At 41.1% G+C, this 14,641-nt stretch overlaps 1 protein-coding gene across 1 annotated transcript in view; it reads right to left on the reverse strand.

The window, feature by feature from the left end:
- Positions 1-14,641, reverse strand: part of PDZD2 (PDZ domain containing 2) — a 327,010-nt gene that overhangs the window by 101,526 nt on the left and 210,843 nt on the right. The window contains exon 4 of the mRNA XM_084629338.1: positions 3,818-4,229. Coding sequence (XP_084485464.1) covers positions 3,818-4,229 — 412 coding nt within the window. The remainder of the gene's footprint in view (positions 1-3,817; positions 4,230-14,641) is intronic.

Here is a 14,641-nt window from a genome sequence, read left to right on the forward strand (position 1 = left end):
TTTCAGTCCTGTTCAACATGGACCAGCACACGAGAAGTAATTCAGTTTATGGTTATGAAAGTGTTGCTTTTTCCACAGAAACGCCTGAATAAGATTGTGGCTTGTAATGGCAGGCTTTGTGTAGGGCTGTCAAGCGATTAAAAAAATTAATTGCAGTGTTAAACAACAATAGAATACCATTTATTTAAATATTTCTGGATGTTTTCTACGTTTTCAAATATATTGATTTCATTTACAACACAGAATACAAAGTGTACACTGGCAAAGAGTCCTGTGGCACCTTATAGACTAACAGACATGCTCACTTTATATTTATTTTTGATTAGAAGTATTTTCACTGTATAAAAACAAAAGAAATAGTATTTTTCAAGTCACCTAATACAAGTACTGTAGTGCAATCTCTTTATCATGAAAGTTGAACTTACAAATGTAGAATTATGTACAAAAAAATGCATTCAAAAATAAATAATGTAAAATTTTACAGCCTGCAAGTCCACTTAGTCCTACTTCTTGTTCAGCCAATCGCTCAGACAAACAAGTTTGTTTACATTTGCAGAAGATAATGCTGCCCGCTTCTTGTTTACAATGTCACCTGAAAGTGAGAACAGGCGTTCTCATGGCACTTTTGTAGCTGGCACTGTAAGGTATTTATGTGCCAGATGTGCTAACGATTCATATGTCTCTTCATGCTTCAACCACCATTCTAGGGGACATGTGTCCATGCTGATGATGGGTTCTGCCAGATAATGATCCAAAGCTGCGTGGACTGATGCATGTTCATTTTCATTATCTGAGTCAGATGTCATCAGCAGAAGGTTGATTTTCTTTTCTGGTGGTTCGGGTTCTGTAGTTTTTGCATCAGAGTGTTGCTCTTTTAAGATGTCTGAAACCATGCTCCACACCTTGTCCGTCTCAGATTTGACAAGGCACTTCAGATTCTTAAACCGTGGGTCGAGTGATGTAGCTATCTTTAGAAATCTCACATTGGTACCTTCTTTGTGTTTTGTCAAATCTGCAGTGAAAGTGTTCTTAAAATGAATGACATGTGCTCATGGGTCATCATTCGAGACTGCTATAACATGAAATATGTGGCAGAATGCAGGTAAAATAGAACGGAGACATACAATTCTCCCCAAAGGAGTTCGGTCACAAATGTAATTAACGCATTATTTTTTTAACAAGCGTCATCAGCATGGAAGCAAGTCTTCTGGAATGATGGCCAAAGCACAAAGGGGTCTACGAATGTTTAGCATATCTGGCACATAAATACCTTGCAATGCCGGCTACAAAAGTACCATGCAAATCCCTGTGCTCACTGTCTGATGACATTGTAAATAAGAAGTGGGCAGCATTATCTCCCGTTAATGTAAACAAACTTGTTTGTCTTAGCGATTGGCTGAACAAAAAGTAGGACTGAGTGGACTTGTAGTCACTAAAGTTTTACATTGTTTTGTTTTTGAGTGCAGTAAGGTAACAAAAAAAAATCTACATTTGTAAGTTGCACTTTCACGATAAAGAGATTACACTACAGTACTTGTATGAGGTGAATTGAAAAATACTGTTTCTTTTGTTTATCATTTTTACAGTGCAAATATTTGCAATAAACAACATACACTTTGATTTCAATTACAACACAGATTATATGAAAATGTAGAAAAATATCCAAAATGTTTAATAAACAATAGCATACCAATTGAAATTTAACAGATTAATTTCTTTATTTGTGATTAATTTTTTTGAGATAATCGCATGAGTTAACTGCGATTAATTGACAGCCCTAGTTTTGTGGTGTAGAGTTGGGTAAAATTTTCAGAAGCGCCTATGTGACCTAGGAGGTTAAGTCCCATTTTCAAAAGTCACCAGGGAACTTCAATGAGACTTAGGCTCCTAAGCGCCAAAGTCAGTTTTGAAAATGGGAGTCAGAAACTTTCTGAAAATTTTACCCATTATCCATGAGGAAACAAACTGAGCCTATAAACTCACTTGACATAAGTCACCAAACAGCTGTTAGATGATCACAGCTTTCCACAAGTGATCTAGACTTCTTCAGTGGAGACTCAGATTCTTAAAATTTTAATTTATTAATTATTTTTAAAAGACTGTGTCCTGCTACTCATTCTCTTAGCCATCAAATCTCTCCAAGTTCAGGGGTAAGGAAGGCAAAATTAAACATCGACACAAAATATGGCACTGACACCATTAGGCCACACCTGTAAACAAAAAACCAATTGTGCTAAACCACTGTGCCTCTCAACAAGTTTTACTTGGAGATGCCAATTATGAAAAGACCATAGGTCTAAATTTTCAAGTGAATGGGCTAGACTTACATATTCATATACAAATGCCTCTTTGTATGTGTTTTGCATTAAATATTGATTTATTTCTCATACTGTATATCTGTTCTGAACTTCAAAATTTACTTTTTCAGACTAAGGTGTCTTAAAACTTCAAAATAAGTTAGAATTAATAAGTGGCTCAAGACCATCAGTCTTATTTATAATGTAATGGCTTTCCATCTCTCTGCACTAATCTCTAACACTCTTTATTACTCAGCAATTCAGACACAAACCATATTCATTTAGAAGGCATTTTTAAATTAGCCATATTAAATATCATACTTAAATTATATTCTAAATTGACAGGGAGCCATAAAACCGTGCAGGTCTGGATCTTTCTGATCCATACTTTTTCCTTTTAAAAGGAACAAACAAAACTATACAGAGTCTCAAATTATGAGGTTTTTCAAACTTTGCAGATAACATTTTCCTCGTTATACCACAGTGAATTTAATGTATAGAATCATAGAAATGTAGGGTTGGAAGGGACCTCAAGAAGTCATCTAGTCCAGCCCTTGCGCTGAGACAGGATCATTTGATTAGTTAACAGGAACAGAAGATACTCTGACTTAGTTGGCTTTAGGAATATTATTATTCTTTTATTGGATTCAGCTTTCCTGGTGGTTTCACGTTTGAACCAAGAGCCCCCTAGGAAATACGTAATATCAGCAATCATTAGTTTGAGCAGCATGTTTGTGCCACGCTTCCCTTCACTGGAATTTAGCAATATGAAATACGACTGCATTAATATATTACCAGCTTTGAACTCTTTAAAACAAAAACAGCTGTCACAATGAGTCCCAGCCTTAGCGCAGTAGTATTCACGTGTTTAGTCTATCAATTTCTTTAGGAAGACAGCCAAAGAGTCAGAGCCTCGCAGTGACAACTCTTCTGGTGAAAGCTGTATGTGAAATCTGATCAAGACTTGAGTGATTTTTCTGGATCCAGAAACACTAAACCTCTACAGTCTTTCTCATGTTTTGTTGCCATATACGTCTACTCAAAATCCTCAGAGGCTCATCACAAGGTTGAAATGCTCATGTGCTGTTTATTACTTGTGCCCCACTGTCATGGGGGCATCACAAGCACAAGCTGCTTCCTGCTGAATAAGAGCTCTGTGGTGGTAACCACTTGATCAGCCCTGTTGAATCAAGGGGTCATCCCCTTTCTCACAGCCCTGCCAGGGAATATCACAGGTAGTCCACACCATCCTACTCAACAGGAAAACTTTATTCACTCTCCTCCCTCTGACTCAGGTCACAAATACATGTCGCTGTTCTGAACACCATACTTACCTCTGCTCCATGCCCTGAAGGATGAAATCCAACCAGTTAGTTGGGAGCAAGAATTTGGGGTTGGGAAAAGAAGGCTGCACAGTGAGTCTTGGCCATTTTATTGAAACTAATACATGTATTGGAACTTTCAATTTGCTTGAACTGGCCCTGCCTCTTTCTTTTAAAAACCCAAACCAAAACACTTACCTGTGAAGGCAGGTCACTTGGATTAAGGTCTGGCACCCCACCATCTGAACGGCGAGACCTGTACCGTCCCTCAGAGTCTGCATTTCGAAACCGATCCTCTGTGTTGCTTGCCTCTGGCTGTGAGCTGTCAACCTCCAGAGGTGTGTGGTGTCCATTCTCCTGCTCTGAATTCTGGCTCTCTTTGCTTTCCTTGCTGTCCTTACTGGCTGGAGTTCTGGCAATGACCCCAAACTTTCTAGTTCTTTTCCCATTTTGAGCGGCTCTGTCACTTCGCTCCGAGGCAGGCTTTGCTTTGGGTTCACAGCTGTTGCTGTTGTTGCCATTTGATGGAGGAAGAGGGGCTTTGCGCTTAATGCGACGGAACATGATCAGGTAGATAAAGCCGCCATTCCAGCACTGATCAGCCAGGTAGCTGCGAGCAACAGAAAAGTTTGGATTATGAACAGATTGTCCTATAAAGTTCATACTGAAAATACAGTCAACAGGTATAAACTTCGCTAGGTATTGATGCACTTTCTAACACGATTCTTTGCCTAGTTAAATGCAATGATATATTGAACACCTTAAAGCATCAGCAAATGATCTCTGCAGTTGGTATTAGAAATTGTGAGATGTTCAGGCTCACAAGGGAGTTCTGTGCTCTTGCTTCAAATAAGGCTATTTTGCAAACAGTCCCAAAAAGGCATGCCATGCTCAAGGAGAAAATATTCCCCAATCACAAAAATGCTTCTTGCATACGAATTAGAGAAGATGCATCTGAAACAGGGAGTTTAAAAAAACAACTATAAAGCCTGGAAACAGGCTAATCACATTTTGGTATTCATGACAACTGGCAAAAACCACTCAGCTGGTCATCTTCCACAATTCAAACTCTGAATGCGAGACAGGTGTTTAGGCAGCACAATGAGATGACAGAGCGAAGCAAAAAACAAAGAAAACATTTTTCCCTCTCCAATGGAAACAAAAAATACCAGCCAGGCTTCATTTGTGCAGCAGCCCTCACAGTATTTGCATCTGAAATGAAGCCTTTTCCTTGAGATACATCTTCAGTTTTGGCTTGGGTACACGTGCCCTAGACCTTGGGGCAAATCCACTGTTTCTGTAAGTAGGCTCCAATTGCCCCAGTACAGCAAAACACTATGCTATAACCTATGATGTTCCTACTGGGTCCAATAAAAGGACAAGGAAATAAGGTGCGTTTCCTTTCATGACGTCTATTCTGATGGAAAGCGAGGTGATCTGAGCAGTGGAAGTAGCAGCCATAAGTAGCAACACACGTATTTACAAAATATCACTCCCACTCTCACCATCTGAGTGACACTTTACATCAATGTATTTCTACTTCCGGCAAAAAACAATTACCTCTAAGGAGCGGCACTCATTTATTCCAAAAGTGAATTTGGGTTCCTGTGTATTTAGGGACAACATATACCTCAACCTAAATTCTTTAAATATTTGGCTTTCAAGCCAAGAGTGTAACCAACTGAGAGAACAAATAAGCTTGAATTTGTACTTAACATATTTGTATGAATCCCTTCTGGTAGGTCCCATGCTAACTTAGGTTACATTGCCTACTTTGCTGGTGAAAGCAGAAAATGCTTCCAAGAATATCAAACAAACCATTCTCCAACAGCAATGAACATTCACTAACACGGAGCTGTTGGTAAACGTACAGTAACATCACCTTCTTGAGAGGTGAAAGTAGATGCCAGTTAAAGGAACTAAGGTATAAAGATCTTTAGATGAAATAATATGGCATTTGCGGATGTGAGAGAAGTAGTCAGGGACTGACTGTCAGAGACACAGAGTCAAAGAGATTAAGGCCAGAAGGGACCCCAAGATCACCTATATGGTACAGGCCACCAACACAACCCAGCACCTGCACACTAAACTGAACAACCACAATTAGACCAAAGTATTACAGCCCATAGAAGATTATCATGTGCCACAGGCAGAGAGTGGGGGGACCAAAGCACATCACTGCTTGAGGCCCCTGCACTGGGAATTAAGTGAGAGATACCCAGACAAATCAGACATGTGGCCTGCACTCCAGGATGCAGAGGAAGGCGAAAAAAACCCCAAGGGCCCTACCAAACTGACATGGCGAAAATTCCTTCCCAACCCCACATATGGAAATCAGTTAGATCCTGAGCATGTGAACAGCCAGCCAAGCACATGAGAGAGAGAATGATTTCCCACCCCAAATGACTTGCACAATACATCTGTACTGTTAATGCTGACCATCTGTGCTGCCTGCCACCCCCCCCCCGCCACCCCCCAATCCCAGCTGCCATCCAGCTGAGCTGGGCTCGTTACACTGCCAGGGACGCTCAGAGAGAGCATGCAGGGGAGGAGCATGGGAAGCCTAAAGCCTGTTTATGAGTGAGGAGGGGTTGTCTGAGTGGCAAGGGTGAGTGACTGAGCGAGTGGCAAACTTTGGTGGTGGGTTCTTTGGTAATTCTTAGTGTATGAAAGAATGGACTAGGCATTGCTGGGTGAGTGGAGGAGGCATGCTGAGATGGAAGAGGCAATGAAAGCTGGAGAGGGCACTGGTTAGTTTGTAGTTTCAGTCCAGTTCTTTCTTATGGTTAGGTGTCCCTGTCATAAAATCCCACCGTCACAATTGGCCCTCATCAGTAAGGCTCTGATTTTTAAAGGTATTTAGACATTGCTCCACTCAACACTGCAAGGCCTACATGACTTATGAGCCTAACTCTCAGTTTCAAAAGTGACTCGGGCATTTACCCATTAAAAGGTCATGGGACTTAGGAGACCAAATATTAGAAAAAGAGACTAATTAGGCTCCTAAGTCACTTAGGCCCTACAATGCTGAATGACAGAATGCTTAAATACTTTTCAAAATTTGTGCCTATATTTCATCAGGGAGACCAATGATTAAAGGAACATGGTAACCACAGGCCCCATCTCATCAGAGATGGCCCCTTCAGAACAAGATTGAAGCACAATGAGTAAGTGGGGCAGGAAAGTCTGTATTGATAATGGCTACGCCGTATCTTCTCAGTGAACATGCAGAGGACTTCAGTCACCAGGATTATAAATTCAGCATCTTTCACAGGCACTGTAGTCATTTTTAAAAATAAAAAATAAAAACCATCTTTCTTTCTCAATCGGCTGGAAGTAGGCAACACAGTACACGAGCCTATACTAGCGTGGAAAATCTTGGCAGGGTTGGTCACTAATGCATCCAGAGAAGACTGGACCCAAAGGGTTAGATTATAACATTCCAGAAATAAACAGATATTTTGATTATTAAGACTTTTTCCCACCCCCTCAAATCAAGGGAAGAGGGGCAGTTTTGTTCCAGAAACAGTATGGGCTGCCCGGTTTTCACATTTATCTTTCAAGTTCAACTTTCAAGGCAGCCAGCAACGTTGATTAAAATTCATGACTTTTGCTTGCAGCAATACCATTGCACTCTGATCCATCACATATAAACTTGATAGCATTGCTTGTCCTGAGGGAGAGAAACAGAAGAGTGTCTCCTGCTCTAATAAGCCTATGGTCTGTTTTGCCTGCCATGCCGTTCACATACATACATTTCTCTGCATTAATAATTGCATGCTTTTTTAAGCACTGGTAATAGAGTACTTCCATTAGACAAATATAAATTCACCAACAAGATGAAATGACAGAGAATACAGCAGACAAATACCTGTTAAGTCCAGAAAAAATAAAGTTATAAAACGTATTGCAAATGAAGCAATTTTATACAGCAAAACAAAATATGATCTCTCTACCATTGTATATTCTTTTGTGACATGTTAGTTTTATTCATAACGTGTAAGATAAATGCTTTGGGGAAAGGATATAATATTCTAAAGGTTCATTTTATAAATATTCAGTCCACTGTTGGTTCAAGGATATGCTTAGAGACACAGGCCAGATTCTCAGTTGATGTAAATGGATGTAATTCCCTTGACTTCCATGAAACTACAATGCTTTACTTTATGAAGATCTGGCCCACATACTCTAGTCATGAGAACTGTAGTAACTCATGTTTCTATGTTCCCTTGATTGCTTCAGGGCAGTTCTGTGAATGCACTATATTTCTATGAAAGATGAAAATAAGTTTACACAGAAGAACAAATGAGTCTCTCTGAATAGCAATAGCCAGGCCAGCAGCCATACCACTTCAGGCAATGATCTTGTCAGATCTTCCAGGCTTAGGGAAAACTATGTGCTGGAAAAACAGGTGTCAATGATTCAGTAGGTGGCACTGTTCATTCTGAGTCACCGTTGATTCAACGCCCAAGCAACCCTGTGTTGGAAGAACTATGCTGATGGTGCAACACGCAGCTGTCTTTTTGTGGAGATAGACAACCAAGGTCCTGATCATTTGTGGTCATTTAATATAGAATGACTTCTTTTTGGGAGGGGGGGGAACAAGGATAAGATTGTTACTCAAACTCCTAAGTTAAATTTCAATTTGGCTAACTACAGTCTGCCTACTTTTGCTTCTTTTTCCTTTACAGCTTCTTTTCCTGCTTTTCTAACGTTAAGTCTGAGGAAGGTGGAAAATCCCCTAAAATTGATCTTCAAGTTGAACTGCTTCAGTGCAAGGCAGGAATCAACCAGGAAGCCTGCCTGCAGAGCTCAGAATGGGGCAAAGCAGTAAGTACACTTTCCTCTGTCCTGATTGGACACCATCAAGTCTATACCAATGACAATCATGCCACAGAAAACTATCTGACATGTTTTTTGGGGGAGAAATAGGAAGGTTTTTTTAAAAAAAAAATTTTAAAGTATTTTGTGTATCTTAAGACTAATTACATTAATATTAAGATATAATAAACCAGAAAAGATAACAGTAGACTAACAAAAGCATGGAAAAGAAATTAACCCAATCCTACCAAAATGCACTGGTTGGTGAGGAGGAGCATCCCACGCCAGAAGACAAATAAGGGCTGGATTCAGTAAAATACCTGTTTAGCTTCTGCACTGCAGAAGCCTCTGCAAAAGTGATGCTGGATCCAAAATTCCACTTGTCGGGGTTTCTAAAGAACAGAAACCAGACAAACTTTTTACTGAATCTGGCACCAAAGGGGAGTATTCACTGGGTTTTTAAAAATTCAAATACCAGATGGATTTCAGAAACAGAGTTGCAATGTTATGGGGGAGGGGGGGTGCGCCTCTCATCACAGATTTAGAAGTACTAGCTTCGACAGCATACCACGAGGTCTTAATATTACTGATCTTGAAGAATGCAAGACATTTTATTAGTGCATAACACAATGCTGTTAATATGTTACAGAAACGGAACGCTTTACTAGAGCCATATTTGCCCAATTTTCTGTAGCAATGCTGACATTCACTAAATCATTTCAGGATGATGCAGCGGGCCCCCTCACACAGAAGAAAAGCCACAGCTCCCCTGCACAAAGAAGGAGGACCACAGAGACAACATGCAGGAAGACTCTAATTTGCAAAGGCAATTAATTGCAGACCAGTTTGCAGTCTTTGTAATGGATTCAAAACACCTTTCAATACTGCACTTAATTGTCTTAAATAAATACAGAGAGTATGAATATATTTTGCATTTCTGTAGCACCTTCCAAGGATCACAAATGCTGAGCAACCATTAGTGATTATGCATGAACTCCACAATACTCTAGTCCATGAGACATTGCTAAGGACACATCTATACAGCAAAAGCTGTGCATGAGTCACCTACCTGAGCTAGCTTGAACCCAGTTAGCGAGGGTAACAACGGTAGTGAAGACAGTGCAGAGTAAACTCGCGAGCAGAGTACGTATGCAGGGGCTGTGCCAGGTTTGTACTACCCACACTGTGCTGTCTTTTCACTACCATAGCTGCCCATGCTAGCGGGATTCAACCTAGCTTGGTTAGGCTGATTCCATGCGTATCGTTTGCTGTGTAGACATACCCTAAAATGAAGCTGCCTATGCTGCAGTGCCATTGCACTGTAGATTTCCAGTCTTCTCCACTGCAGCAAGTGTGGTATAGCAACATATTTTAAAACTGCCTAAGTGGTAGGTTAGTACTGTTTTATTTCTGTTTTTTTAAACAGATGAGAAAACTGAGGCACAGTGGTTCAGTCCAAATTATCATAGGATAGCCGCACAAAAATCAGGAAGAGAACCCAGCACTGACACCCTCTGGTGATGAGCACTATAGAAAACCCTAAAAGGGATTAACTACATAGAACAAATGAACCCAGGTATCCTTGCTCCCAAATTCAGAGCTAGGACATTCTCCAAGACATCTGCTTTGAAACATCCTTGTCTTCATGTTTTGAATTAATGACAGTCTGAACCTTTTTCTGACTTGATCTCACTCTCCTAATTCATATTAGCTAGGGTACAATATCAGTATCATATACATAGTCATGAGCAGTAGGGGCTGATTTGTTCCTTTCTTTGGGAGAGAAATCATCCATCTGCCAACCGACAGAACCACAAAAACTACACATGATTAAAACTAAAACTTAAAAAATAAATAAATAGGGTAACACAATCACTACTGATGCACTTGGTGTCTAAGGCAAAAAACAGAACAGATGCAATACAGTTACCTTCCTTGCAGCATGTCTGCCTGTAAGGAGCTGTGTCCCTGGTTACTACTACTACTACTAATGGGTGTGTAATCATACTCTCTTTCCTTCAGAATTATGAAGGGAACTGCACATCCATTACCTTCTATGACCTCTGTGTGTTAAAGTCCCAACTCTCATTTCTCCCTTACACCACTGAGTTGATTATTGATGTTATATAAACTGATAAATTAGCCGGGTTTATTCCAGGCTTAATGGCATATGTGTGAAGTGTCTGACACGGAAAGGATATTTTAGGATAAGTAAACAGAAAGCGTTCCCAGACTCGACAAGCACATGTTGCAATGAACTCTCTCTGTCTCATCACATTTGTTAAAGCTGTGCACTGACGTCTTCATAAACATAAATGGTCACGTTGAGCCATAGGAGAACCAAAGCAGACTATCAGAAAATGTCTGGGTTTCTTTTACAAACAAAATATTAAAAAATATGTTTATTTTCTAATAATAGTGCTCTTTTACATTTATACAGGGCCTTTCATCCTGGCGGATGCCAAAATCCTTTACAAACAACGCTTTACTAATTGTATACACACTGATATCTAGCCAACTGGCACAGAGTATGTTTCACAAGAGTGAGCAAGGAGGGGAAATTTTGGCCAGAGACTGGATTTCAAACCTCTACGCAAAGTGCCACGGGACCTATAATGTCCAATGCAGCACAGACAGATCACAGACATGATTTTTGTTCTCTCCTGAAAGACTGTGACATGGTAAACTACTTGAAACTCAGTGTTCTCTACCTTGGAAGGATAAAGGGCTGAGTAGATCCTAACAAAATTCAAAGTTGTGGTTTTGTGGGTATTTGGAGCTGTGTTTGAGATCAACAAGCCATCTACCCTTCCAAAAGGCAGATTATCTAAATTGGCTATCAGATAGGAGTAAGTGAATGACTGATGATAGTAAAATATTGCCTGATCTAGCTGTGAGCATCTTGGAAACAAATTCTAACACAGAAGACAAGAAGCCATGGAAATATACAGCTGCTTAGGACAAAGTCTTTGCATCTCAGCGCAGTGATTCATGTCATCATGAAAGTATGTTACAACATGAAACAGCCAGTCCAGAACAGCCCTGAGCTCCAAGAGCCGGGCTGGAAGAACAGATTGAAGTTGTGATTTTAGCTCAACAGTCACACCCCCTCTTAGGCCTGCACCACGTCCTTTACACACACCCTGGTTGTCACCACTCATCTTTGCAACTTCCCGCGGGCGGAATTTCTGCCTTGCAGCCTCCTCCATGATTTATACTGATAGAAACCAATGTAAGATCCTTGTGTGAATCTGGCCCCTGTATTAACTGAATATGACAACCAAGAGGCTAGTACATAACAACAACAATAACAAGGCAAGCAGTTTCAACTCACATTGTCACACTCAACGAGCCCTTTCCTGTCTTAGATTCTGTGTGTGCGTTGACATATGGAAAAAGAGATGTAATATTCTCTACCTGCATTAATAAGATGATTAAAAAATGTAGAAATAACATGAGAAGGTCAATCAACAAGCTTAGCTGTTCTAAAAATATATCAACCAAGTTGATATATCTATGAATCTAAGTTAATTCAAATGGCCAGGGGCAGGTAACAGGGATCCCACTTCCTTTTGATGGTAAGCAATTTTGAGACTGTGACTTGTTGCCAAGAATAACCAATACTTCCCACAGTCTCACATCAGCAGCAGCTCTCTAAACAATATTGGTTTTCTGAAAAGCCAAGGCTTCTGCAGTGGGGAGAAAAAAACAACTTAAATTCACAGTTTTATAAGTCTTTATGGAACATTATTCACCAAAGCTTTACAAAAAGTGAATCAGTGAGTAACGAGAATAAAGCTACTGAATTTTTTAGAAATGCTTGTAACTTAACTTTCAGAAGGGCAGTCTGGTCCAGCAGTGAACTAACATGTCCTGGATCCTCTTTCTGGCTCAGTTTCCCCATCAATAAAATGAGAATGATAATAAGTTAATAATGTAATAATGTAATAATAATGTCCTGGAGCTGAAACCTGTAGGAGGCAGGTTTTTCTCTTTGTATGGACCGGCTGTGGAATTAAATTCCCACCAGAAATACATCGTGGCCACTTTTGGAATGAGACACCATACACATCTGTTTGCACAGGTATAATGAACTGAGAATATGTCTTTACAATTTATGAGACTAGGATCCGACCAGGAAAGGGAGCTCACTCGGATCTATGACAACAGGTTCACCGTTGAATGTCAAACACAGAGGAGTTGGCTACTTGGCTACATTTTGTGGGCTGCAGAAGAGAGCACATTCTACCTGCTTCTTTTACTGGGAAACCAACTTTAAGCCTTGCAAAATGTGACCACATACCCAATTATGTGAAGCACTATGTAAGCTAAGTTAGGTGGTTTCTGGGTCACCTTCCCAGGGTCTGCATCATCTGCCACCAGAAGAACATCTGAAACAACAAATGTCCCACACTGTCTCGCTCAAGTACTGGGTCTGGGTTGCATTGGGCGGAAAAACAACCGGACACTCTTGGGCCTGCATTAGGTTGGCTCTCCTCTTCGTGCCCGTAAGGCCAGTGTAACAGTGGCTCCTGCCATCTCCTGCTGCAGCGTGTGCATGCTGCAGACTGAGTATGCCAAGGCGCTGCAGTGGTTCTCATTTTGCAGTGCACTAGAGGGCAATGGATGGCAGGAGCAGGGCATGCAGCAACTGGCACATGCAGTGCTGCCATGCCAATGCCATGGGCAGGAGAAGGAAAGCTGACCACAGGGGCAAGAGGTGGTAGCAGGAGCGATAAGGACTCGGTTCAGGGGGGAAGGAGCAGGGTTGGATCAAAAAGCCGCTCAGGCTTGGTTTGGGTGGGCTTGGGTACAGGTTGGGCCTATAATTTGGGCCCGGGCAGACCTCTAGATGGATGGTCTGGGTGCTAGTTTGTACCTTAGGAGAGCTAGATTGAAGTCCCTGACCTGTCACTGGTCTCCTGCATGACTTTGGCAAATCCAACAAGGGACAATAGTTCCCCATCTTGCAGGGGCGTTGTGCAGATAAAAACTGTGAGCTGTTCACATACTAGGCTACCGGAGGCCATCTCAGGCCTTAGATAGAAGTACTGTTTAAGCCAAAATTAAATTGAAAATTGAAAACTTAATGGGCATTGTCCCAAAAGTGATGGCCAACAGCTAAATCACGTATAGATCACAGGTATGAGGAGAACATGGACTAGAATGGTTAATATTAGGAAAACGCAATGAGAATGTATAGGTCCTTTCTTTTCCATCCACATTGTAAAAAAGATTATTTTAGAAGTATTCTTAGTGCTCATGAAATGTGCCAAAATACGTTCTGGAGCCTTCTGTTTAGCCACTGAACATAGCGCATGGGCAGAAGCAACACAAGCCTCTTCCACACTGCCCCATAAGTGTGATTGCCAAGAAGTCCAGGGAGTGCCTCTGCGAGTAAGATGTTTGCATCTCTGCTTGAAGGTGCCAATTGTAACAGATTATATCATGTGGACACAGAGCCCGTAGGAACCGCACTATGATCACCATGTCATATAACCAATTTAATCATTATGTTACCCGTAGCTAGAGGGGTGATTTGCTAAATAAGTCTCAATATTTATTTTGCTGAGATTTAGGGCTTTAATATTGACAAAAGGCTTGAACCTTTATAAAAAAAAAAAAACAAAACAGCACCTGTAAAGGGAATGGGATATGTGGGCCTTCAGTACTTCTTGGGGTCAGGCCTGAAAAGAAGATCCCAGCAGACAGAAGAGTGAATATTCAAAAGGCAAATTACCTTAAATACTTGGTTGCAGGCAAATAGCAGCGTGTGAAAAGCAGGGAACTAATTCAGTCAAGCCATCACAGGACTGCATGGTCTGGTTTGATAATACTGCTTACATTTCAGCAGTAAACATGTAACTGATGGCACATTCATTGTCTGCAGATATTTTCAGTTATCAGAAAAATAAGCTGGCGCGGCTGGAGCTGGGTCGCTGCACTCCCGCTCCCGGTGAGTGCAGGCCCGGCCCTGCTGCAGTCCTCAGGGGAGTGGGGGCAAGGCTGGAGCGGAGCAGGGGCCCTGGGGAAGAGTCAGGGCAGGGGCTGGAGAAGCACGCAGCTGCATGCTTTGCATAGGGGTAAGGACGGCCCAGTTTGTGGCTGTTTTAATTCACTCCTTTCACATTTGTTTCCTACACTTCAGAAAATAATCCAAACTCACCTACTATTCACCTGTAATTCAGGCTGTGTAAAGGA

The sequence above is a fragment of the Lepidochelys olivacea genome (genome assembly GCF_965140295.1).
Source record: "Lepidochelys olivacea isolate rLepOli2 genome assembly, chromosome: 5".
Lineage (NCBI taxonomy): Eukaryota > Metazoa > Chordata > Testudines > Cheloniidae > Lepidochelys > Lepidochelys olivacea.